Source organism: Coenobita brevimanus, chromosome 117, assembly GCF_032717465.1.
Source record: "Coenobita brevimanus isolate Jiangsu-jjx chromosome 117, ASM3271746v2, whole genome shotgun sequence".
NCBI lineage: Eukaryota > Metazoa > Arthropoda > Malacostraca > Decapoda > Coenobitidae > Coenobita > Coenobita brevimanus.
Genome location: NC_137070.1, coordinates 6,287,636 through 6,313,822, shown reverse-complemented (window position 1 = coordinate 6,313,822; position 26,187 = coordinate 6,287,636). Strand labels below are relative to the sequence as shown.

Here is a 26,187-nt window from a genome sequence, read left to right as displayed (position 1 = left end):
CCCCGGCACCTTCATCTGGGGACAACAGCGCCGCCCTCCCAGTCAGCGTCCACCACCTCTCAGCGACCAGGAGTTCCCTCCATTGCCCTCAGCTCTTACTGTGGTCCAGACCACAGCAGAGGTTCACCGCCAACAGCCGCCTGTCTCACCACCACTTCCCACGGTAGCGCCAAGTCAGCCACTGACGCTTCCGCCACCAGTACCTGGCTCCACACCCAGCCCACCCACTGCTGCTGCTCCACCAGTCCTTGCGTTCACGGCGGAGGATCTGCGGGACCTGGGTTCCCAAATTGCAGTGGCCGTTGCCCAAGCAGTGTCTCTCAAACTGGGGATCACCCTCAAGGCGGCCTCAATCGCCTCCGCAGCCGATCGCATCATCGATCGCGCAATTGCCAGGAAGCAGCATGGTCCCGACACCCATCCTGCCCCTCGACGTCCGGCTCGCTCAACAGGGGGACCACGGACTCCCCCCCGCAAGCCGGCTCGCTCTTTCAAGCGAGCCAAGCCCAGGAAGGCCGCTGCTCTGTCTTCCACCCCTCAGCAGAGTCGGCCTCGCCCCCTTCCAGAGCAACAACCAATGCACGTCGTGGCATCCTCGACAGCCATGGCCTCACCTCCGTTACTGGAGGACGTCCGTCTCTGTCTGTCTCCGGACGGCGGGACGGCTCCCCCCTTCGACTCCTTCAGTGGAACTGCCTAGGAGCACGGAGCAAGCTCCCGCTCTTGCAGGAGGCGGCTGCGAGGGACCGCCCCCATATCATATTACTGCAGGAGACCCTGCTCCCAGACAGTTCCACATTTCGTCTCACGGGTTACACCACCCATCTCCTCCCGTACATTCGTGGCGTCACACGGGGATGTGCCGTTCTGGTTCAGGACCACATTGAGTGCACAGACTGTGAACCTCCTCCTTTCTGTGGACCTGATGTGGAGGTTCTGGGCGTGGTTCTCCACCTGGCTAGGTCGTCCCTGACGGTATACAACGTGTACCGAAGTCACAGGGGCTCCCTGGAGATGGGAGATTTGTTCTCCCAGGCTGCCAGGAGCACTGTGTATGTCGGGGGCGACTTTAACGCCCACCACGCCTTGCTTTCATCGCCTCTCCCATCCAATGATGCAGGGCGGCACATCTCTTTGGTACTGGAGGAGATGGATGGTGTATCTCTCTTAAATGATACAAAGGTCGCTACTCATGTGGCTGGGGGCCGTCTCGACCTATCCTTTGTGTCGTCCCCTCTGGCTGGATCTGCGACATGGTCACTTCACCCCCACCTCACTAGTGATCATTTCGCAGTTGAAGTTACACTACCAATGCCTCCACCCCCACCTCCCCCTCTCCCTCCACTGAGGTGGGATCTCCGCAGGGCTGACTGGCCGGCTTTTGGCCGTGTGTTAGCTGCGGCCTTTGAGGCATCTCCTCCTGCCCCGGACCTCGAGAGTCGAGCAGATCAGGTAGCCCGTGCTTTTTCCCAGGCTGCCTCTCTCACTATTCCTCTGCAGCGACAATCCACGCGGTGCTATCGGGACGGCTGGATTTACTGCGACAGGGTCAGGGAGCTGAATCACAGGCTCAATGCAGCACGCAGGCAGTACCGGCGGCGCCGTACATCCCCTCACCGTCGGTGCTTGGCTGCTGTCACGCGCCATGTGACGTTGGAGAAGCGTCGCCTTAAGGAGGAGGCGTGGATTAGATGGTGTCGAACCTTGGATTCTCACTCCACTCTCCGTGAGATGTGGAGGAGGATCCGGTCCATCTCTGATCCACGTCCACCTCGACCACCGTCACACCCTGACCCTGCTGCTGAAGCCAGCCGTCTTGCTCAGCATTTCGCGGATCGTTCTGCTTCCCACAATCTTCCGCAACCCGTCCGAGCCCTACAGGAGCAGTTGTCGGCTTCTCGTGTCGCTGCTGTACAGGCTGCTTGTGCCAGACCTGACCCCGCTGATCCTCCCATCACCAGCAGGGAGCTTCATAAGGCACTGTGACACAGAACCGACACTGCACCTGGCCTCGATGGGCTGGTCTACTCGCTCTTGTCTCATGCTGGAGATTGTGGTAGTGAGAGACTGCTTGGTCTGTTCAATCTCTCGTGGTCTGAGGGCCGTTTGCCGAGGTCGTGGAAGACAGCTATCATCCACCCAATTCCAAAGCCTCGCGATCCCGACGCCATGCGGCCTATCTCGCTCCTTAGCTGTGTGGCTAAGACAGCAGAAAGGGTTGTGCGTGCCCGCCTTGCCTGGCGTCTGGGACCGTTGCACCCGAGGACTTTTGCATACCATCCTGGCAGGAGTGCTTCTCACTGCCTTGCTTCCTTCCTCGGGGAGCTTCGAGGTGGACGGGGGATGGCAGTCTTCCTCGACCTCGAAAAAGCCTTTGAGCTGGCAAGCCCTCTAGCCATCCAGGCAGCCCTTGTGGCCCGGGGAGTTGGGGGTAGACTTCTCTCATGGGTGGGGGATTTCTTTTTGCACAGGTCGGCAGGGGTCAGGTTTCAAGGGGAGCTCTCACCGTTTTACCACCATCTTAACAGCACGCCCCAAGGGAGTGTTCTCAGCCCCTTGCTTTTCAATGTCCTTGTTGAAGGGCTATTAACGGTGGATTATGGTCCCGGCGTGACTCTGCTGGTGTATGCTGACGATTTGGCACTGGTCTTTTCGAGGGGGGACTGTTTCACCCAGGCACCCGCTGCTCTTTCTCGGCTACACGCCAAGTGTAATGAACTCGGGCTGAAGGTCAACCTCGGGAAGACCAAGTGCCTACCTTTCGGTCTCCGCCCTCCAGACCGTCCTCTCTTGCTTGATGGCTGCAGCATTGAGCTGGTCATGCTCCACCGCTACCTGGGCGTCTATTTTGATGCTGGCCTCACTTTTGCCAAGCACGTCAGGTACCTGTGGGAGCGGGCTGCCACCCGAACTTCTGCTCTGCGTTATCTGTCTCGTCGCAGTCTAGGGGCATCCTATAACGTGTTACTCACCTTTTTTGTCCACGCTATCCGCTCTCTTGTGGACTATAGTGCCATATGTCTCACCAGCCTTGCCCCACATGTCTCTCAGTCCTTGGAGGTCCTTCAAAATGAGGCACTCCGCACCATGCTACATGCGCCACGCTGGACAAGGTTGATTAACCTACGTCTGGAGAGTGGTTTTCCTTCACTGGCTCATAGAATTGCATTGTGTGCAACAGCTGAAACACTCCGGCTTGTGCATCGCCATCCGCACCTGCCGGTCTCAGCTTTACTGCGGCGTTTAGCAGGACGACCCCCTGACCCGCTTACTCGCCGTGACTGGGCTCGTGCCACTACGGCCCTACTACAGGATTTGGGCGTGGCTTCGGAGGTGTGCAGTGATCCTGAGGTAGACTGTCCAGGTTACTTGCCTCCTCCCCCCTGGTCGCCCCCCCCTTTCACTGTTGTCTATCCCTCAGTGCCCAAGCCTCGCCACTCCATTCCGGCAGTTCTTCGGCAGGTCAGTCTTTGTAGCATCTCTACTGTCAACTCAACAGCTTCGGCAGTCTATTATACGGACGGCTCAGTCTCATCCGATGGCTCAGTGGGGGCGGCTTTTGCTTTGACTTTTCCTTTTGGACCATACACTGAATCCTGGCGCATCTCCACGGGGGTCTCAGCCTTCCAGGCGGAGCTGGTGGCTCTTCTCAGTGCCTTGCGTCATGCTTACCGGCATCAGCATCAGCGAGTCGTTCTGCACACTGACTCACTCTCTGCCCTTCAGTGTCTGGAGTCTCTCGCACTTACGTCTCACAGTTTCCTACTAACGGCTATATATACTGTTGCGTCTTTCATTCAGGAGCGTGGTGGCTCAGTGATTTTTCACTGGGTCCCTGGACATGTTGGCGTTTGGGGGAATGAACTGGCAGATACAACTGCACGTGCGGCTAGCACCCTCCCTGCTGTCACATTTCCGCTTCGCCCCTGTGCCACCCGTGTCCTCTCAGAGGTGTATGCCACTATCTACAGGCGTACCAGGGATGAGCATGAACTCTGTATTGCCGAGGGATCACGCTCGGCTGCCTGGTATGCGGCGGCCACATCTTATTCACCTCTTCCGATACCAACTGGATTACCCAACTTTATTCTAGTTAGGATTAGGCATCTCCGCTTAGGTTTCCTGTGCTACCGCCAGGTTGCCGGCTTGGAGCCTGACCCGTGCCCCCATTGCTATGCATGGTCCGCCGATCCTTTATCCCATTACTTACTAGACTGTCCGGCCACAGCGCTGCTTCTTGCAGGTCCTGGCGGAGGCTTCCCTCGTACTGGGGATGATGTCTTTGATGCAGCTAGGGTTGTTGGCAATGCATCTTTTCAGAGAATTTTGCTCACTGTGCGGGACTACCCTCCTCCTCGGTAATTCTCTCAGGCATTGATCCTTTTTTTTTTTTTTTTGTCTTTTCTCTGACGGGCTCTTAGTTTGCCCGTGCCCCACCAAGTGTGGGTAAATATCAAACAACAACCCAGCAGAGACCTCCAACCTTCCGCTAGCCTGTGGCAAGAACCATACAGCGCTCTGATTGGAGGGCGTCGGATCTGCTACGTGATTGGAGGGCACGCGATCCGGCACTCCTGCGCCATCACCTGAGCACACTTCCTCCAGAGCAGTGATGGCAGCAACATATGTTCTTCCCACGCCTTCTACACCTGCCTCGGCTTTCGACCCGTTGAGGGGGGTCACCACAGGCAGGGAGCAGTCACCACGAGCCGTTACCATCACGGGGACTGTGAAGTGGTACAACGTGAAGGTGGGGTACGGATTCATCCGGCGCCAGGACACCGGCGCCGATGTATTCGTGCACCGCCTGGGGATCGTTGCTCCCGCTTCACCACGTCTTCAGCGCTCGTTAGGCGAGGGCGAGACGGTGGTGTTCACTCTCCACCAGACACCGAAGGGTCCTGAGGCTAAGGACGTCACCGGGCCGGGAGGTGCAGCCGTGCAGGGCTCTGCCCATGCACGGCGGCTCCCCACGGCCCGGGGGCGCCGGCCCAAGGATCGTCGATGTACTGGGGAGATTGACACCATCGTCAGCATGTGCATCGCGACGGCGAGTGCTTTCTGTGGTGGTGACAAGGATGCATTGCTTATTCTCTTCCCCCAGATCTTTGAGGAGAATGGCCTTCCGCGCCTTGTCATCCCGCAGAGCTTCGCCCTTGGTGCACGGCCAGCCCCTCGTCAGGAGCATCGTGCCCCTAAGCTGCAGCCTTCCCAACCCCGCCCAACACCGCAGAAAAGGCTGCAGCTCGATGCTCCTTTGAACAAGACGACTGCCTCTATCGCCACCAACCCTGCTCAGCCTATGGAGACCTCCGGCACCACTGACGACCATGGGGAGCCTCCTACACCCCCGCCACAGCGTGCAGCCGACCAGCTGAACCACCAAACCACCACACAACCCTGTGCCTCTCCACCAACACCCACGAAAGCACAGAGGAAGCGTAAGGCTGCAGAAACCGACACCTCCCAGACGACCACTGTTAGATCAGCGCCAGAGACGGAGAAGCCTGCTACTGACGTCGATGAAGCCGCCAAGATCGACGAATACCTCACCCAGAACGCCGATGACATAGTGAACACCGTCCTCAAGAACATCCGGCTCAGCAGGAACTTGAATTTATTTAACAACCCAACGAAGCAGTTCTATTTGAACAACACTTAATCAGTCCATTTCCCCGACCGGGCTAATGTATGGCCCGGCCTGCACTACAGGTGCAGGATATCTTAGAACGAACGAACGATCACCTGAGGTGTTAACATCTTCGCTCCACAGTGAAACGTGGATAGCGCAACCCAAGACTTCCATAGCTGTCTCTCTTCCAGCTCAGAGATCGTTTTTCACACCATCACAGCTTGAGGAAACCTTGTGTTTTCCTTTTTCCTTTTCTTTTTTTTTTTTTTTTTTACCATATCAGCTGCTTTCCGGCTGCCACTTAGAGTCCCTGCCGTAGTACGACGCCAAACCCTGAAGGGATACCGTAGGGTATTTCCATGAAGGGGGGCCTTAGAGGCCTGGTTATAGGAGGCGGCAAGGGTAGGCATTCTGTTAGGGCTAGGGTTAGGTAAGTCCCTCACGGGGCAGTGTCGGGGTACTCTCACGACGTCCTCTAGAGGACGGGGAGTTAGGCCCCCCCGGCACTGTAGGGAACCGCCGGATTGTAGCTGATAATTTATTTATCCTGATCGATTCCTTCGTTGTTCTTGCTTAAGCATACATACCGATTTACATTCATACACTCAAGTATATTTAAGTACATTTGAGTATACATGTGTATGGGTGTATATATGTGTGTGTGCTGCTTAGAACTAATGGATGAACGACTGAGTAAATAAATACCTCCCACATATATATATATCTATCGGTTAGATATATATATATATATATATATATATATATATATATATATATATTATCCCTTTTTTTTTTTTCCTCTCGCTGTGTTGAAAAAATCTCGAGCATGGAGCCCACGTCAGCTAAGACACAGACAGCTCCTGCACCGACATCATCAGCAAAAAAAACCACGCCTGACCGGACCTGACTACGATCCTGAAGACTTCTTTGACTCTACCCCGGCTATGGACACAGACATCTCTCCTCGAACCTCCGACCACGACCCTGCCAACGCCACCGTTTCCACTGGCTCCGCACATCCTCACAAAAACCTCGAAACCTCCGCCCAAGAGCCTTCCCTACCGCAAGACGACAATGAAGGCTTCACTCTTGTCCAAAGAAAACGACGACCGGCTGCCAAGACTGCCTGCCCCCTGGGACCACCAACCACCTCCCCCTCTGCTGCAAAAGCTCACACCGCACCAGCCACACCTCTCATCCCCCACACCCACAACCACCAGCAAATGCAACCCCCTCTCCCCACCACACAACCTCATCACAAATACCCTGCCTTCATCATCACACCAAACGAAAATTTCTCATCCACGTATGACATTGTCACTGCCATAACCGCTGCACACCCCTCCCTCAAATTTAAAACCATTCAATTAAAAAATCTGGACACAGCCATTGTCCCACTGGATGACGCCACCCATGATGCACTGACCACCCTTGACTCCGTGGCTGGGGAAGCAATCAGCATCCAAAAGCGGGCTCCCAACCTCAGTCTACACAAATACGTACTCACTAAATACCCAACTTCTTTTTCCATGACAGCCATCCTAGATCACCCCCTCGTCGAAAACGCAGAACGCTGCCATGTCAAGGGACAAGCAACAAGGCAGGTGATAGTCTCCATGCATGGCCCTGTTCCCCCTGTCCTCGACCTAGGAACATGGGGCAAATACCAGCTGCGCCCCTACACACCAGAACCCCTATGCTGCTTCAACTGTCAACGTTATGAACACCACCAGACACGATGCTCCCGCCCGCCAACTTGTGCAATGTGCAGCGGCCGCCACGCCACCCAGGCCTGCCTTACCAAGATCAAGGCTCAGCAACCGGTCACTGCACGCTGCCCAAATTGCGGCGGGACCCACCATGCATGGAACAAGGCCTGCCCGATCAGAAGGGAACGCGTTCAGCTGGGGATGGAGAGGGAGGTGCGCTGGGTCCAAGGCCACCTCACGGCTCCCCTAGCTCCTTCAAGCACCTTCACCTGGGGCCAGCGTACTGCCACCTACCGACTCCCGCCACTTCCACCCCCTCCCCAGCTGACCACCAACTTTCCCCCCTTACCAACCCCCACTGTCACTCCTCAGGCAATTCCCCACCCCCCAACAAAACCACCTCACCAACCACGCACCCCACCCACACAGCCACACCGCCAACCACCTCCCGACACACGCCCAAAGCAGGACGCAAGCACACAGACCACCATGGAAGCCTTCACACAAACCCCACAACCAGACACCACTCTTCCCAAAGACCACTTCATCTTCAAGGCAGAACACCTAAAAAATCTAGGCCGAATGCTATGCAACACAATGGTGTCAATGCTAGAACAGGTCCTCAATCGGCCCATAGATCCAAGCCCCCTCCGCTCTGCAATATCCTCAACGATCCAGAACTGGATAGAACATCCCGACCCCCACACCACTGCCCCCGAAGACCTAACCCAAGCCACTCCCCCACAACAAACCTCATCACAGCCTCCTCCACCTCCCGCCACCTCAGACCCCACACATCAACCATGCCACAGACAACACAACCGTACAAAACACACACCCCGAGATGCCAGAAACCGTTCCCTCTCCACTGACAGACCCACTGAGCACAAAAAAACATCAATGAAAGCCCAACCCCACCAACCTCGCAAGTGCTCTGTGGAGAGAGGGAGACCCCGCTCCAGGTCCCCCCTTCCTACTCCCACCCAAACAACCTAGGGGACACCAGCAACACCGCCAACACCTCACCTCCCACCTCCCTCCGCATACTGCAGTGGAACATCCTCGGTGCCTCTTCATGCCGCTCCCTGCTAGAAGAAGTCGCACACAAAGACAATATCGACATCTTCCTCCTGCAGGAGACTCTGTTAAGCAAGCACCGCCCACTGCGTATGCAGGGTTTCACCCCCTTCCTACTACCCTATGTGCGTGGTGGTTCTCGAGGCTGTGCCATCCTCGTCCGAAAACACATTCCTGCAGCCGCCATCAGCCCCCTCCCAGACTGTTCTGAGGCAGAGATTCAGGGAGTGGACCTCACCCTAGCACAAGGCCACCTCAAAATATATAATGTCTACCACTCACCCACGGCCGACCTTAGACTGGGGGAGCTACTCTCACTCTCTGCTACAGAAGAAGTCTTTGTTGGCGGAGATTTTAACGCCCACCACTTCTGCCTTAACTCCCAAAGCCCCACAAACCCCACAGGACGCCACCTAGCTACAGTCTTGGAAGAAACACCAACCATCACTCTCCTAAACGACGTTGACTCTCCAACACACCTACAAGGGGCCAGGCTAGACCTCTCCCTCGTGTCATCAACGCTAGCACGTCACTCCACTTGGGAGATCCACCCCACTCTAACCTCTGACCACCATGCCATCCTCTGCACCATCCCAATCGCCCCACTCCCCAGACCTCCTGGGCCCCTCCCCCCCAGTGGAACACCAAGCGCGCAGACTGGGGTCTGTTCACAAACACCCTAGACGACCTCATCAATAGCGATCCCTCACAAGACCTAGAGAAACATGCTGCCCAGATCATAAGTGCCTTTCAAGCGGCAGCAGGAACGGCAATTCCCACCACCACCCCCATTAAGCGCCACCACAAAAACCACTGGTACTACTGCCCCAGAGTCAAAGAACTCAATCATCATCTAAACAGGGCCAAAAAGATCTACAGGGCCAACCCCAACCCCGAGGCACTTAGATATCTCCAGTCAGTCATCCAGCACTCCATCGCTGAGAAAAACAGCATCAAAGAACAGAAATGGCTGGAGTGTCAGTCACTAGAAGCACATTCTAACATTGGCTCTATCTGGAAAAAACTGAAAGCAGTCTCCAGCCCCCCCTCTGCCCGACCCCCAACTCATCCAAATCCCTGCGAAGAGGCAGAAAACCTAGCAGAGACCTTCGCCAGACGCACCTCCCCCACTCAACTCCCAAATGATATCAGGCGCCGGCAGGAGGAACTCCACCAACACAGAGCCGAAATGATCCACATCAGCCAAAACACCCCAGCCGAGTCTGATCGCCCTTTCACAACACATGAGCTGGCCCAAGCAAAGAAAAGCAGTACAGATACAGCTCCTGGCCTAGATGGAATCACTTACAGCATGCTTTCACATGCGGGCCCAGTGGCCGAGAAGGCCTTTCTGGACCTCCTCAACCACTCTTGGACCTTAGGCCGATTGCCCTTGCAGTGGAAGCATGCTGTGATACACCCAATCCCCAAACAAAATGACCCCAATAACCCCAGACCCATCTCTCTTCTCAGCTGCCTCGGCAAAACGGCTGAGCGCATGGTGCTCCACCGCCTCCAATGGTGCTTGCCCCCCCCTCACCGCCACACTTTTGCATACACCAAAGGCAAAGGGGCCACAGAATGTCTTGGCTCCTTCCTCTGTGAACTCCGAGGAAGCAAAGGACTTGCTGTCTTCATTGACCTCGAGAAGGCCTTCGAGCTTGCATGTCCTGAGGCAATCCTGGCAACCTTGGCACACAAGGGTGTGAGGGGCCGCCTCCTCTGCTGGCTCGATGACTTCTTCCGGGATCGTGAAGCTGCTGTCCGTTTCCAAGGACACACGTCTGCTCCACACCGACATCAAAATGGCACTCCACAAGGCAGTATCCTCAGCCCAACTCTGTTCAACACCCTTGTGGAGTGCCTCTTATGCACTGACCTAGGCCCAGGAACCCGCCTACTTTGCTACGCTGACGACCTTGCCCTCATTATTCATCAAGGCCCCTTCTTTACACGAGCACAAAGGGCTCTCTCTAAGCTCACCAATAAATGCAGAGAACTGGGGCTAAAAATTAACGTCAATAAAACCAAAGCTCTCCCCCTGGGTATTGGGCCTCCCTGCGACCAACTAAGACTTGGAAACACGTCCATTGAATATGTAACATCCCACAATTACATTGGAGTAACAATAGACTCCCACCTTTCCTTCAGAGGTGAAGTGACACGGCTCAGGGAGAAAACCAGAATGCGCACCTCCGTGCTCAGAGCCCTAGCAGGCAAAGGGGGAGGTGCGTCCTTCAAAGTCCTCCGTCTCTTTTATATATAAGCCATAAGGTCCATTGTTGACTACTCCGCCCCTGTCCTCCTCACCATCGACACTGCCCAATCAAACAGACTTGAGGTCATTCAGAACGAAGCCCTGAGGATTATGACCAACTCTCCACAGTGGACCAAGCTATGCAACCTCTGCCTAGAATGCAACTTAGAATCTCTCCACCATCGCATCCAGGCAAGAGTGACAAGCCTAGCCATCAAACTTGCCCACGCAGCCTCCCCCCTCCCCCTCCTCTCACGCATAAAAACTGCAACTGGCCTTCACCCTGACATCCTTTCCCGGAGCTGGATGCACAGTGTTGCCCGCGCCATCCACGCCCTAAACCTTTCTGCTACTATGATGCAAGCCCCCGACTCTCCTGCCCCTCATTACCGCCCCCGACTCTCCTGCCCCTCATTACCGCCTCCAAGCCCCTTGGAACCCACCCTTATACAACCTCCTCCTCCCAGACTCACCAAACAAAGCTAACACCCCCACCCAATTGCTGCCCCAAGAGGGGTTGCAACGCATTGCTTCTATCACCCCCCCTGATGCCGTCACTTACTATACGGACGGCTCTGTTACGGACACACGAGCCGGGGCAGCCTTTGTGTGTGGCGACCACAGTCATGGCTTCCAAATCACAAATGTCGCTTCCACGCTTCAAACTGAACTCGCTGCTATTGCAGCAGCTTTAAAAGATGCCCTCCACACCGCACCCTCCTCGACCATCATCATTCATTCTGACTCCACTGCCGCTATCCATGTCCTTAAACAATTCTCACCCTCTGACAACCTCGCACTCTAACCACTAACATCCATGCAACAGCCCAACAGATCCGAGAGGCAAGGGGATCCATCACCATCCACTGGATCCCCAGCCACGTTGGAATAAGGGGGAATGAGAGGGCTGATAAGGCAGCAAAACATGCATCAGCTCACCCCCACATTGACACAGACATACCCCCAAGCCTATCACGCATCAAACAAAAGATTAAGCAACGAACAGCCAGACGCAATCGCAACGATCATGAGGCAGAAATCAAACTCGGCTCTCCATCTGCTACCTGGTTTGCCCAGGCCATAAAATATACTGAACTCATGCAGCCACTACCCAAAGACAACCGCCTCCTCACCCACATTCATCGCCTCCAGCTGGGTTCGACTGCAAAGCTGAAATCACCACCAACAACATCTCTCCCACAGAATGCGAACACTGCGAGGCCCCCACCTCTCAACCACTCCTTCACTACCTGCTAAACTGCCCTGCCACATATCGCCTTCGGGTCAAACCCCCCTACCATAATCCCGACACATTAAGATCCGAAAATCATCCTATTCCCCCATGCACGCTCCGCAAGGCAGCCGCTGATATCATCGCCACAACACCAACTCGCACCCTCTTAGAAGTGGCACAAGCTGCCCCACCTCCTAAATAACCCCCCCCTTAAAAAAAAAAAAAAAAAATGAGCAGAAGAACGCAGTGCGCTGCTAAGCCCTAGGGGCACCGCAGTGACATACCATCTTCCCAGTTGCTTATACAAGCCTTCCCACACGAACCGGGCTAATAGATGGCCCGGCCTGCACTACAGGTGCAGAAAACTTTAAACGAACGAACGAACGCGGTGCGCCAACACTCTCGCTCTTCTCGCTCCCTCAGTCACGTTCAGCCATGGCTTGTACCAAGCAGACTGCACGTAAGTCCACTGGGGGCAAGGCCCCTCGCAAGCAGCTGGCCACCAAGGCCGCTCGCAAGTCCGCCCCTGCCACCGACGGCGTCAAGAAACCCCATCGTTACAGGCCTGGCACTGTGACCGTGCGTGAGATCCGTCGCTACCAGAAGAGCACTGAGCTGCTCATAAGGAAGCTGCCATTCCAGCGTCTCGTCCGTGAGATTGCCCAGGACTTCAAGACTGACCTGTGCTTCCAGTCCTCTGGCGTCATGGCTCTGCAGGCGGCGTCTGAGGCCTATTTGGTCGGTCTCTTTGAGGACACCAACCTGTGTGCCATCCACGCCAAGCGTGTAACAATCATGCCTAAGGACATCCAGCTGGCCCGCCGCATCCGTGGCGAGCGCGCCTAATGCGAGAGACCCCTCACCTCAATCGAAAGAAATCTCGGCCCTTTTCAGGGCCAAAACCCTTTTTCAAAGAGAGATGATGACAGACCCTCAGTTTAGGTTTCTATATATCAGCTCTTGCTTTTCCGCAGCGAAGCATGCTCACACACACAGACAAATGAACTCCATTACTTACCTATATGCATTCATTCATTCCTTTTTTTTTTTTTTTTTTTTTAATCATTTACTTTTTTTTTTTTTGGATGGGGGGGGAATACTTGCCTATTCGTTTGTTTCTTTTCTTGATCTGTTGTTCACGTCGCAGTTTTTGTTTTCGTTATTTGCCTGTTTCTTTTACTTACTCATCGCTTCACTCACGCCCTCATAAAGGTACACAGGTTGGCACAACGAGAAAGTCATTCCCGCTGCATATTAGGAAATGCTCTCTATCCGGCATGAACGCACGGTGAATCCTTCAGTTACTATGGTGGAAAAAAAAAAAAAAAAAGATGAACCTGAACCCATCGATTTTCGCCTGCAGTTGTGCTCGTGTATGTATGTTTCTACTGTACCTATGTATTTGTGTGTCTTTGTGAGCATGTATGTCGGTGTGTACGGACGTATGAGGACACACACACACACACACACACACACACACACACACACACACGCACGCACGCACACACACGGACGAATGAACTGTACTTATATACTTACATACATGCATTCATTCATTCATCCTTTTTTCAATCATTCATTTCCTTTTTTGGGGGGAGGGGGAGGAGGGGCAACTTGCCTATTCGTTTATTTCTTTTGTTGATCTGTTGTTAACGTCACAGTTTTTGTTGTCGTTATTTGCCTGTTTCGTTTACTTCCTGATCGATTCAGTCACGCCCTCATAAACGTACACAGGTTTGAACAAGGAGAAAGGCATTCCCGCTGCATATTAGGAGAGTCTCTGTACCCGTTATGAAGGTTTGACAGTGGCCACGAACGCACGGTAAATCCTTCAGTTAATATACTGAAAGAAAAAAAAAAAAGTGAACCTGAATCCATCGATTTTTACCTGCAGTTGAGCGTGTGTATGTATGTATGTATGTTTATACTGTACGTGTGTGTTTGTGTGTGTGTGTGTCTTTGTGAGCATGTATGTCTGTGTGTACGGGCGTATGAGGGCTTGTGTGTATGTGAGCCTGACTTACTGTAGTGTGTACGTACATGTGTAGGTCACTGCGTACACAGTATAAATGTATCTGTGCACATGTGTTGTTGTATGTACCTACAGATTGTAGAGTGACATGAATATGCATGATACGATGTCATGCATGTATTTACTGTACGCCTGTTGAGTGTGTTGGTTGGTACAGTCGGCCTAAGATTAAGTGCCGGCGGAGTATCCAGAAGTTTTCGGTCAGCGATAGTGTCCGTACTCTTCCTTATACCTAATACGTAAAATTTTTCCCCCTCCCCCCAAAAAAAAAAATAAATAAAAAATAAATCCATGACCACTTATCTGTATATTTCCAAATTATTGTAGGAAGCAGTTGGTTAGTTACGATAATAGGAATTCCTAAACGGAACTAACTGATATTTCACAACTGGCGCTCAGAAAGAGTCGGGAATAATTATTTTGTGGAGTTCAAATCTAGCATGGTAACAGGCAGTGATTTTTGGGTAGCGTAAGACTGAACAAAAGCGAACTTCAATAAACATTGGAAATGATGAATTATTAGTTACAAAATAATTTCCGTGACAATACTAGGGAATAATTTCATGTCATTTATTTCCGTTTCCAATGTCTCCATGGACGACGACAGAAAGAGGGAAGGAGGCGTAAGCCAGTCAGCTATTTTAAATGTTTCGATCAACACGCACGAAAGGAGATACCATTCACTCAAGGACATGCAGTTATTACACTGCCTTTGGCCAGTTTCCCATGAAGAAAAATCTCCGGATTATTTCATATAAGACAGAGGGCTATAGGTGAAAGGAGTAAAAAAAAAAAAAAAAAAAAAAAAAAATCGAAATTTGCCTACATCAGAGTCGGAGCTCCTTGGAGAATGCTACCTACTGTCAGTGTCTGATATCCTCAGTGCATAATCGATTCGCAAGAGTAATAAAATGCAGAGGTTCATAAACCAAACATTGAGTTCAAAACTTCCAAATCAGCATTTTCTGTTGAGCAGGACATTAGAGTTTATTTAAGAAAGAAAGAAAGAAAAAAAAAAAAACTGACTGGGAGTTATAGGCGTACTGGCCACCGCGAGCGAAGTTAATACATTTCACATTCATTCAAATCGGGAAAGATAACTAAGTGTTACCATCTAATATATCACTGCCTCCTGTTATTCATTTTACATCATTATTTTCGCGATATCATATATACGTTATTTGGCATGACGTGATGAAAGCATTGAATGTTTACCTTATATTCACTGTTTTCATAGAACGTATGGCAGTGGAGAGTGACCAAAGCAATCTGACTCTGTGCCGTCACTTCTTGGGGCGACGGTACATTGTTGTTGTTGTTGGTTCTCCAGATGAATAAGAAGGCGCGCACGCCCATATTTACTCTTTTATTTTGACTCGATTGTTTTAACCCCCAGCCCTAGTTCAAAACATTTCGATTGTGCCTACGTGCCCATCCCAAACCACCGTTGCGGAAAAGAGAGAAAGAAAGGAAGACATGACGGGAAAAAAAGAAAGAAAGAAAGAGAGAGAGAGAGAGAGAGAGAGAAAGGTCGATAAACCAGAGTTCCTGAGAGGATAATTTGTAAGTCTGTCTCATCGGGCTGCTTCCACCATCGCCTCGTTCCCCTTCCTCTGCCGCCCTTGCCCTGTCTGCAGCCCGCCAGGAGACAGGACGCTGGGCAATCCCTAGGTCCTGTCCTCCCCACTTACTGTCTTTTAATCAGCCCATACCCCACCGACCGGGCTAATGTATGGCCCGGCCTGCAATAAAGTTGCAGGAAATCTTAGAACGAACGAACGAACGAACTTTCCCCTTTTTATCGAAAATCTTGTGGCTCCGATTGGAGCCGGAAATGTTGAAATGGCCAAGAGCGTAGTAACCTCTCTACTTTGAGGAGGTATACTTTGTGACAGCCTTGGTACCTTCAGACACGGCGTGCTTGGCCAGCTCGCCAGGGAGGAGCAGCCTGACGGCCGTCTGGATCTCCCGGCTGGTGATGGTTGAACGCTTGTTGTAGTGTGCCAGGCGTGAAGCCTCTGCAGCAATGCGCTCGAAGATGTCGTTCACGAAAGAGTTCATGATAGACATCGCCTTGGAGGAAACGCCGGTGTCAGGGTGGACCTGCTTGAGCACTTTGTAGATGTAGATGCTGTAGCTCTCCTTCCTCCTATGCTTCTTCTTCTTGTCTCCCTTGGCAATGGCCTTCTGGGCCTTGCCAGCCTTCTTAGCGGCCTTTCTGGAGGTCTTGGGTGGCATGGCGTCGCCGAGTCAGACGGTATGTGCACGGTGCGGGAGCGAGCGAGAGACTGAGTTGACATGGGGGACGCGCTTGCTGAAATCCTTATAAGTGATTGCTGCCAGATCGCAGCCCGGCTTCTGCCTCGTTCCCATTCGCGGGCAGGATGGGGCCGGATCGGGAAGACGGGTATTTAAGGGAAGGTCGGGGGCGGGTTACCACAGATAACGACCCCACCACTGAATGCTCACACTGCAAAATGATCACGCCCTACCCACTCCTACATTACCTCCTCCGCTGTCCAGCCACTTCCCGCATCAGAACAAGCTCCCGATACCCAAACCCCGACATCCCTCGGTCCCACACTGCAGCAAAACCTGAAAGAACACTTAGAAACACTGCCGCCACAGTTGTTGCCACCTCCCAACTTCCCACTCTTATTGAAGTAGTGCGCAGCACTCCCCCTCCAACTTAATATTAAAAAAAAAAAAAAAAAAAAAAAAAAAGACTGAACAAACAATTACTCTCAGCCCATAACCCACCAACTGGGCTAATATATGGCCCGGTCCCCTCTACAGGGGGGGAAAATCTTTGAACGAACGAACGAACGGCGGGTTGCCACTCACAGTCCACCTCTCGCCGAGGCAACACCTCCACCGCTGTTCCCGGCGGGACCAGCTCTCCACAGCAGCCGCACCAGCCAAGGGGCGGGCCTGTCCTCTCCACCTTCGGTAGTGCCCCGGTCAGCCCATCAGGAGATGTAGGCCGTCCGCCCTTTCCATGGCCGACCGCCATTCCTCCGATACTACCTTGACCGGGGTTGTGCCCCTTGCGTCCACCAGGACCGGGCCTACCCTCCACGCCACCACCTGCTGCTGTGGAGAGCTGGAGCGAGTCAGATGGGGGTTGAGGGCAGAGTTCGGGACTTCCACCTGAGCTTCGGCGCCCTTACCATCGGCGCCGTTTTGTCCATCGCTCTCTCGTCCCACTCTGCCCTCTGTTAACATCCGAGCAGCCAGCCGCATTCCATCACCGAGTCGTTTGGGGGTTCGACCTGAGCATGCCGGCGCCCTCTCCATCGGCGCCGCGCTGTCTACCGCTCTCCCCCTCGCCTCCTCGATCATCGGGTTGTTTCCATCGCCGCCTCGTTCCCTTCCTCTGCCGCCCTTGCCCTGTCTGCACGTCTTCGTCCCTGCTTTGCTCCATTTTGGGAGCTATTTTTCGCCTCTTCTGTGACGGGCTCTTTTGTTTGCCCGTTCCCCACCACGTCATGGGGAGAATATCAACAACAACAACAACGGCGGGTTACCAGGGAGTGGGTGGCAGGCTCTTGTCATGGCTTGCAGACTTTTTTCATGAGCGTGCTGCGGGGGTCCGCTTCCAGGGGCAACTCTCCTCCTTTCATAACCACCCAAACGGCACTCCCCAGGGGAGCGTCTTGAGCCCTCTCCTTTTTAATATCCTCATGGAGGGGCTCCTTACTGTGGACTATGGGCACGGCATTACCCTCCTATGCTATGCCGATGATTTGGCCCTCGTCATAGCCAGGAGGGATTGTTATGCACATGCGAACGTTGCACTTGCACGGCTGTATAGTAAGTGTGCGGAGCTGGGCCTAAAAATTAATTTTGATAAAACTAAATGCATGCCTTTTGGCCTTAGGCCTCCCCGCTTTCCCCTTCTGCTTGGTGGCCACCAGCTGTCTCTCGTGGCGGTACATACATATCTTGGGGTGCGGCTAGACAGCAACCTTACGTTCGAGAGCCACGTCAGGTACTTGCGTGAGCGGGTAAAGACACGTCTGTCTGCTCTTCGCTCCCTCTCAAAGAAGAGTTTGGGGGCCTCTTTTTATGTGCTGCGCACATTCTACGTCCACGTTATTAGGTCTTTGGTGGACTATAGTGCCATCTGCCTGACGGGTCTTGCCCCAAATGTTTCCCAGTCTCTGGAGGTCGTGCAGAATGAGGCTCTGCACATCATTCTGCATGCACCTCCTTGGACCAGACTGGTGAATCTGCGAGTGGAGGGCGGTTTCCCATCGTTGAAGGGCAGAATTATGCTCCGGGCTGCAGCGACCTCTCTGCAACTTGTGCACCGCAGGCCACATCTCCCAGTCTCTTTTCTTCTAAAGCAGCTTCTGTCACGCCCTCCTGACCCGGCCCCTGGGCGGGACTGGGCCCGTGCCACGGTTGCTATGCTACATAGTATAGGTGCTGCTGACGATATATGCCAGGTCCCTGACTCGCCCTTCAATGGGTTTGAGGAACCACCACCTTGGGAGCCTCCCCTTTTCCGGTGTGTTTATCCAGCAGGTGGAAAGCCTCGCAACACCATCCCAGCACTCCTCCGTCAGGATAGTCTTCGCCGGGTAGCTGCGCTAGGGTCTGCGGGTTCAGCAGTTTATTATACTGATGGCTCTGTGGCAGCTGATGGCACTGCTGGGACGGCCTTTGTTTTTGGTGACATGGTGGAGTCTTGGCGGGTGTCCCAGGGGGCGTCTTCCTTCCAGGCAGAGCTCGCTGCTATTCTGGGAGCTTTACGGCATGCACACAACCGCCGATATTGCCGTGTGGTTATTCATACAGACTCGCTCTCATCTATTGTGCGCCTTCGCTCCTTCTCCCTCAAAGACAACATCTTTTTGTTATCCTCCATACACACTGTAGCTTCTCTCCTCGTCCGTGGGGGAGCCACGATCATCCTTCACTGGCTTCCAGGTCATGTTGGCATCTTGGGGAATGAGATGGCAGATGAGGCTGCGCGCTCTGCCTGTTCTCTCCCTGCTGTCACGTTCCCACTCTGCAAAAGTCAGGCTCAAATCATTAGATCTTTCGCTGTTACTATTGGACATCAATCAGTGGAGGAACATAGGCTATGTGTGGCTGAAGGCTCACGCTCTGCCACTTGGTATGCCAGTGCCACTTCTTATTCACCTTTGCAGCCCCCTCTGGGCTTACCGAATCGTCTGCTAGTGAGGCTGCGGCGTTTACGTTTGGGATACTTATGCTATAAACAGATAAAAGGAGTGGCCCCAGACCCTTGTGAACACTGCTTAGAGAGGTCGGAGGAGCCTCTCCTGCACTATCTATTGTATTGCCCTCTGACTTCTGCTCTCAGGTCTCTCCCTAGTGGGGCATACGTCCCATCAGAAGATGAGGTGAGGGATGCCGCTGGCATAGTTGCCCGTGCTCCTACTTCACTATTACTTCGGATAGTCAGTCGCTACCCACCGCCACGATAATGTAGATGCGCATGCATAGCGCAACTGTGACGGGCTCACATGTTTGCCCGTGTCCCAGTACGTCCTGGGACGAATATCCCAACACAACAACACGGCGGGTTACCCACTCTGGCGAGCTTTCTCCCCGTGTGCAGACGTGCTGTCAGAGCTCTTGAGTTTTGGGACTTAGTCTCAGTTACTCTTATCGATTTTTTGCTCATTTTCCCTGATTTCTAGCCACTTTTGGGACTCTGTTTCTGGCCCTCTTGTCTTTTTTCTCCACTTTACCTGGTTTTGCCACCTTCTAGGACTCTGTCTCTGACACTACGAGGGGGTTTTGAGACTTAGTCTCATTTACCCTCATTGGTTTTTTCCCGTTTTTTCGACTTTTTCGGCGTGTTTTTGGACTTAGTTTTTTTTTTTTTTATGCACTCGTCAGGCTGCCACTAGATACCCCAGGCGTAGTACGACGCTGAACCCCGAGGGTTTGTTCGCTTAGGAACATCCACGAGGGGGCCCCTTAGGCAGGGGTAGTTATAGGAGGCGTCTGGGGTGGCATTGCTGTTAGGGGTTAGGTTAGGTCCCTGTGAAGGGTTACCCAAGGCATACCCACGATCCACCCCTCGTCCTCCATTAGTGGGGGGGGGGTGTTGCACTCGGGGTAATTTTAGCCACAGGTAATAGGTAGGTTTCCTGACGAGTGCATCTTTTTTTCTTTTTTTCTTTTTTCATGGACACGCCCGACCTTTGTCCTGCCCCTGAGCCTGGTGGCGACCTTGCCACACCACCTCCACCCAACAGCAATGCACCACGCTCCTCTGCCAAGAAACCACGGCTCACTGGCCCTGACTACATCTTTGAGAACCCTTGCCTAGATATGGATGCTGACGACGACCCTAATGCCGTTCCTGAACCCACCTGCGTTGACGCCACTGACCTGACTCACCTTGCCGGCCCCTCCTCCCAGATGACTGCAGCCACTACCTCAGCTACTGTAGCCCCTGCCCCCAGCAACCCTGACGACGGCTTCATCCTTGTTGACAGGAAGACAAAAAGGCGTGCACACACCCTCCCAGGAACAGCGAGCACTTCCCTCCCTGCTTCAGACCACGCTAACCCCACTGTCACCTTACGTCGGGGCACACAACTTGTATCTCAGGCCCCCCCAGACATGACAAGGCCACACCAACAGCCTACCTCCAAGTATCCAGTCTTTCTCATCTCCAGTACTGATGCCTTCCTGACCCCTTATGAAGCAGTTGTCGCTATCGAGACCGAGCTACCCCACCTTCAGTTTCGGATGGAGGCAACTAGGAACCTTAACACCATCCTCATTCCCCTTGATGAGAATACCCTGCATGCCTTAGAAAACCTTTCCACGGTGGCAGGCAAGCCCTTACACCTTAAGAAACTGGACCCGAACCTAACCACCAGGAAGGTCGTCCTCCAGCACTATCCCCAAATTTTCCAATCGAAGCCATCAAACGCCACGACCAAGAAGAGGAAGCTTCCCGATGCGAGGTCAAGGGAGCTCCCACCAAGCAGGTTCTTGTCACCATCAGGGGCTCCATCCCTCCTACTCTAAACCTGAAATCATGGGGCATCTACAACATCCGCCCATACACCCCAGAACCTCTCCGCTGCTTCAACTGCCAACGCTATGGCCATCACCAATCCCGATGCACCCATCCTCCAACCTGTGCTGTCTGCAGCAGTCATCATCCCACACAGCAATGCATAGACAAACTGAAAGCCAAACAACCTGTGACACCAAAATGTCCCAACTGCACCGGTCCCCATCACGCATGGAACAAACTCTGTCCTGCGAGGAAAAACCTAGTTCAGAAGGGCATGGCAAAAGAACATCGCTGGGTCCAGGCAAGGGCGACTACAGCACCGGCACCACCAGGGACCTTCGCATGGGGCCAGCAGCCTGCACCGCACCCCACACCTCAGCCTCCACCGGCCCCAGAGGAGTTCCCCCCTCTACCTCCAAGAACTGGCATGCCCTCTGCAGCCCCTTCACCTCGGACTTCCCCTACCACCACACCCCATCCCCCTGTCCCTCACTCATCTCGTACACGTCCACCAGTGCTAACCATCGGAACTCAGACGGAACCAGACGCTGCAACCCAAACCCCTCCACCAGCTCCTACACCTCCCCAGGGATAATTTCTGCTGCGCAAAGAAGACCTCTGCCTCCTCAGTCAACAGCTCGGCCAATTCATCACCGACTGGATAACAATGATGATAGGCAAGCCCATCCCACACCCAGAGGGAATTTTCACTATGATCGACAAGACCATAGTGCAGTGTCTAGAAGAACAACCCACGACTCCCGTACCCAGCACACATCAGCACAACCCCCCTCCAACTCAGACAGTAACATTGCCGCCACCCACCATGCCCCCTCCCACTCCCTCTCATACTGTCTCCCCCACTCCTCCCCAAGCACACTGTCCTGTCAGAGCCACACAACGCCGCAAACAAAGAAGCAAGGAAGACAAGAGGAGCAGATCCCTCTCTCAAAACACACCCCGGGAACACCCTCAATCGGCTCCCTCAAACCCAAGCAGCCTAACCCTCACCACAGACATACCGACACGCACATCGCATCGCCAACCTCCCACACCATCAAGCTCAACCACAACCACTCACAGGCCTCGCTCACGGTCCCCCATACCATCACGCACAGCAATGGACGACTGAGGGATATCCCTCCCCCTCCCCCAGACCCCAGTCACACCCCCACCGTCCCAACACTACGAATTCTCCAATGGAATATTCAAGGTGCATCGCCTAAGCGCCCCTTGTTGGAGGAAGCAGCCCACAGGGACCGACTTGACATCCTCCTCCTCCAGGAGACCCTCCTCCAACCTCTCAAACCTTTCAGGTTGCGAGGCTTCACTACCTTCCTCCTCTCCAGCTCTCCAGGGGGCCCTAGAGGTTGTGCAATTCTTGTACGCAGCCACATCCCAGCCACAGCCATCAGTCCCTTACCAGACTATGGTGACCACATCGAATACAGGGAATTGACATCACCCTGGCTGATACCCACCTCCTCATTTTTAACATCTATCGCCCCCCCAATGCCGACCTTAAGCTTGGAGAAGTTGCCACTCTCTCTGCTACCTCACGACTTTTTATCGGCAGCGACCTCAATGCCCACCACCCCAGTCTTGGGTCCAGGTCCACCACTAACACTGCTGGCCGCCATATAGCCCAGATGCTGGAAGAGGTGCCTGATATAGCTCTCCTTAACGACCCCACCATACCAACACATGTACGAGGAGGCAGGCTGGACCTCTCTTTCGTCTCCTCTGGCCTGACTACCCTTAGCACCTGGGAACTGCACCCCACCCTCACATCTGACCACCATGCTATTGTCACTACCATTCATGTGGCCCCACTCCCTAAACCTTCTGGGCCCCCACCAAGGTGGAACACCAAGAAAGCAGACTGGTCACACTTCACTGCCACACTGGAGAACACAGCAGCATTCACCCCCCCAGTCGACCTGGAAAAACATGCCACTCTACTCACAGACGCCTTCAGCACAGCAGCAGGCTCTTCCATCCCCAAAACCGCCCCACCAAAAGTCTTCCATAAGGACCACTGGTTCTATTGTGCCAGAGTGCAGGAACTTAACAGGCGTCTTAACAGAGCCAAGAAGATCCACTGAGCCAACCCAACACCTGACAGCCTAGCCCACCTTCAAGCTGTCGTCAGGCACTCCATATCCGAAAAGGCCGACATCAAGGAGGAAAGGTGGTTGGAATGGTGTCGATCCCTAGGGGCTCATTCACGGCTGGGGAGCATCTGGAAGAAGCTGAGGACTGTCTCTAACCCCCATCCACCTAGTCCCCCCTCTCATCCCGATCCACAGAGAGAGGCTGAAAGGTTGGCAGCTGCATTCGCTCAGCGGACCTCTCCCACCCAGCTTCCTGATGACACTAGACGTCAGCAAGAAGCCTTACACCAAGCCAGATCAGAACTGATACACACCTGCAAGACCACCCCAGCAGACTGTGATCAGTTGTTTACCATCCATGAACTAGAGAACGCGCTCAAAACTAGAACTGACACTGCCCCGGGCCCTGATGGTATCACATATTCCATGCTCGCACATGCTGGCACCACGGCAAGATCTGCCTTCCTTGATTTAATCAACCATTCCTGGTCCATGAGCAAACTCCCAGATCAGTGGAAGACTGCCACTATTCACCCCATCCCCAAACCAACTGACCCCATCACCTTCAGGCCCATCTCCCTTCTCAGCTGCCTATGCAAGACTGCCGAGAGGATGGTGCTCCGGCGACTCACCTGGCTCCTGCCAGACCTTCACAGCCATATTTTTGCCTATGCCAGGGGTAAGGGGACTGCCGAGTGCCTGAGTTCGTTCCTGTCTGAGCTGCGTGGCGGCAGAGGCCTAGCCGTCTTCATCGATCTGGAGAAGGCCTTCGAGCTTGCGTGCCCAGATGTCATTCTGGCAGCCCTTGCAAGCAGGGGTGTCAGGGGTCGTCTCTTAAGCTGGCTGGAGGGGTTTCTCCGGGGCCGAAAAGCAGCAGTACGCTTCCAGGGGCACACGTCCTCTGTACACCAACACACGAATGGCACTCCACAGGGCAGCATTCTAAGCCCGAAACTCTTCAACATCATAATAGACTGCTTTCTGCAAGTGGACCTAGGCCCTGGAGCTCGTCTCCTCTGTTATGCAGATGACATAACTTTGGTCATCCATGGGGGCCCCTACTATATTAAAGCCCAGAGGGCCCTGTTGAGACTGCACCAGAAATGCACAGAGCTGGGCCTTAAGATCAACCCCTGTAAGACTAAGGCCCTCCCTTTCCTCATAAACCCTCCTACAGACCGGCTCCACCTTGGCAATTCTGTAATCAAATATGTCACCACGCACAAATACCTCGGAGTCATCTTCGACTCAAGACTTTCATTTAAACCAGAAGTCTCCCACCTCCGAGAACGAACGAGGTTCCGCATTAATGCACTGAGGTCTTTGGCAGGAAAGGGGAGGGGAGTTACTTACAAAGTCCTCCGCCTCTTTTATACACAGACCATCCGAGCCTTGGTTGACTACGCAGCTCCAGCACTGCCTACTATTGCCTCCCCACTGCTTGACAAACTCGAGGTCATCCAAAACCATGCTATGCGAATTATGACTGGAGCTCCCATGTGGACACGCCTTTGCAACCTCCGATTTGAATGCAACCTAGAGTCACTACACCTCCGCACAGCCGCTAGAATGGCTGGGCTCGCGGCCAAGCTAGCCCACAACGCCTCTCCCCTCCCACTCCTGCCCCGAATTGTAGCAGCAGTCAATCTCCACCCTGACCTACTGTCACACAACTGGATTCACAGTGCTGCGCACGCTATTTACACCTACAACCTGGCTGATCACATCATACAGGTCTCAGCTGGACCTGCCGTCACCTACCAGGCCCAGCCTCCTTGGAGCCCCCCTCTGTTCAATCTCATCATCCCCCGCTCTCCACCCAAGAACTGTACCCCCACCCAACTGATGCGTCAAGAGGGCCTCAAACAAATCGCCTCCCTCGCAGTCCTTGACTCAGCCATGTACTACACTGACGGCTCGGTTACGTCTTCCAGGGCAGGAGCAGCCTTTGTGTGTGGAGATCGTTCCCACAGCTTGCGCATCACAGACTGGGCCTCCACCCTTCAAGCTGAACTGGCAGCCATCTCTGCTGCCCTCTCTGACGTCCTAGAGCACGCCCCTACATCTCCCACCATCATACACACGGACTCGGCTTCAGCCATTCATACACTTCGCCGACAAACTCACACCGATAACACCAAACTTATATACGACATTCTCAACACAGCCACGGAAATCTGCAATGCAGGGGGAACGATCACTATCAACTGGATCCCAAGTCATGTCGGCATCGCCGGGAATGAGAAGGCTGACCACACAGCAAAGACCACTCTGGATAGACCGAATATTGACCTAGAACTACCAACCAGCTTAAGCCAGGTCAAACGTTCTAACGGCCATCAGGCAACCATTTTAAATAAAGCAGATCACCGTCTTCAAGTACAACTGGGCTCTCCCTCTGCCAGATGGTATGCTGCAGCCACACAGTACAAGTCCCTGCCTTTTAACGCCAAGTATGACACAAACACACTTAATCGTCTGCGTCGCCTTCGCCTTGGTTATAAGTGTTTCTCTGAGATTATGGGCGATGATGCCGACCCTGATTCTGAGTGTCAACACTGCCAGATAACCACTCCCTTCCCCCTCCTGCACTACCTCCTCAGATGTCCGGCCACCTCCCAAATCAGAAAAAGACACCCTCTCCCCAATCCAGACATACCCCGAACCCATGCAGCTGCAAGACCAACAAATACCATCCGCTATGCCGCGGCCTATGTTGTAGTCACAACTCCCCTCCCTGTTCTAACTCAAGTTGTGCGCTCTACTCCCCCTCCCACCTAGCATGCATGCCTATGGTGTGCCTGTGTTGTTGTCCATATACACATGTGTACATCTGTGTGTATTGTGTCTGTCTGTCGGTACATATGGATGTCTGTACGTGTATATATGTATAACTGTGTGGTTGTCTGCGTGTATGTGTGTGTATCTTCCTACTTAATTAGATTTAAGACACAGCCGAGGGGCTGCCAATGCTGCCTCTACCACTTATATATTAACGCCGAGCTCACTGACTGGGCTAATGTATGGCCCGGCCTGCACCACGGGTGCAGGAAATCTTGAACGAACGAATGAACGAACGGCGGGTTACCAGTTCCGGTCGAGCAGCCATAGGAGGAA

The 26,187-nt window shown here is 53.5% G+C and overlaps 4 protein-coding genes across 4 annotated transcripts; 3 read left to right on the top strand and 1 right to left on the bottom strand.

Annotated features, from left to right (window-relative positions):
* The first annotated feature begins 12,344 nt into the window (after positions 1-12,344).
* Positions 12,345-12,755, top strand: LOC145419030 (histone H3.2-like). Its single transcript, XM_080287276.1, has one exon. The coding sequence runs from the start codon at positions 12,345-12,347 to the stop codon at positions 12,753-12,755; it is 411 nt and encodes a 136-aa protein (XP_080143402.1).
* A 3,052-nt stretch (positions 12,756-15,807) lies between these two features.
* On the bottom strand, positions 15,808-16,179 carry LOC145419041 (histone H2B-like). Its single transcript, XM_080287285.1, has one exon. The coding sequence runs from the start codon at positions 16,177-16,179 to the stop codon at positions 15,808-15,810; it is 372 nt and encodes a 123-aa protein (XP_080143411.1).
* A 1,250-nt stretch (positions 16,180-17,429) lies between these two features.
* LOC145419187 (uncharacterized) lies at positions 17,430-19,400 on the top strand. Its single transcript, XM_080287425.1, has one exon. The coding sequence runs from the start codon at positions 17,430-17,432 to the stop codon at positions 19,398-19,400; it is 1,971 nt and encodes a 656-aa protein (XP_080143551.1).
* Positions 19,401-23,682: 4,282 nt separating this feature from the next.
* LOC145419186 (uncharacterized) lies at positions 23,683-25,851 on the top strand. Its single transcript, XM_080287423.1, has one exon. It carries the CDS (start codon positions 23,683-23,685, stop codon positions 25,849-25,851), a length of 2,169 nt encoding a protein of 722 aa, XP_080143549.1.
* The last annotated feature ends 336 nt before the right edge of the window (positions 25,852-26,187 follow it).

Bases quoted from the DNA above. Each gene is read 5' to 3' on its own strand.
- LOC145419030 (XM_080287276.1), top strand. From the start codon at position 12,345: ATGGCTTGTACCAAGCAGACTGCACGTAAGTCCACTGGGGGCAAGGCC.
- LOC145419041 (XM_080287285.1), bottom strand. From the start codon at position 16,179: ATGCCACCCAAGACCTCCAGAAAGGCCGCTAAGAAGGCTGGCAAGGCC.
- LOC145419187 (XM_080287425.1), top strand. From the start codon at position 17,430: ATGGGGAGAATATCAACAACAACAACAACGGCGGGTTACCAGGGAGTG.
- LOC145419186 (XM_080287423.1), top strand. From the start codon at position 23,683: ATGGTGCTCCGGCGACTCACCTGGCTCCTGCCAGACCTTCACAGCCAT.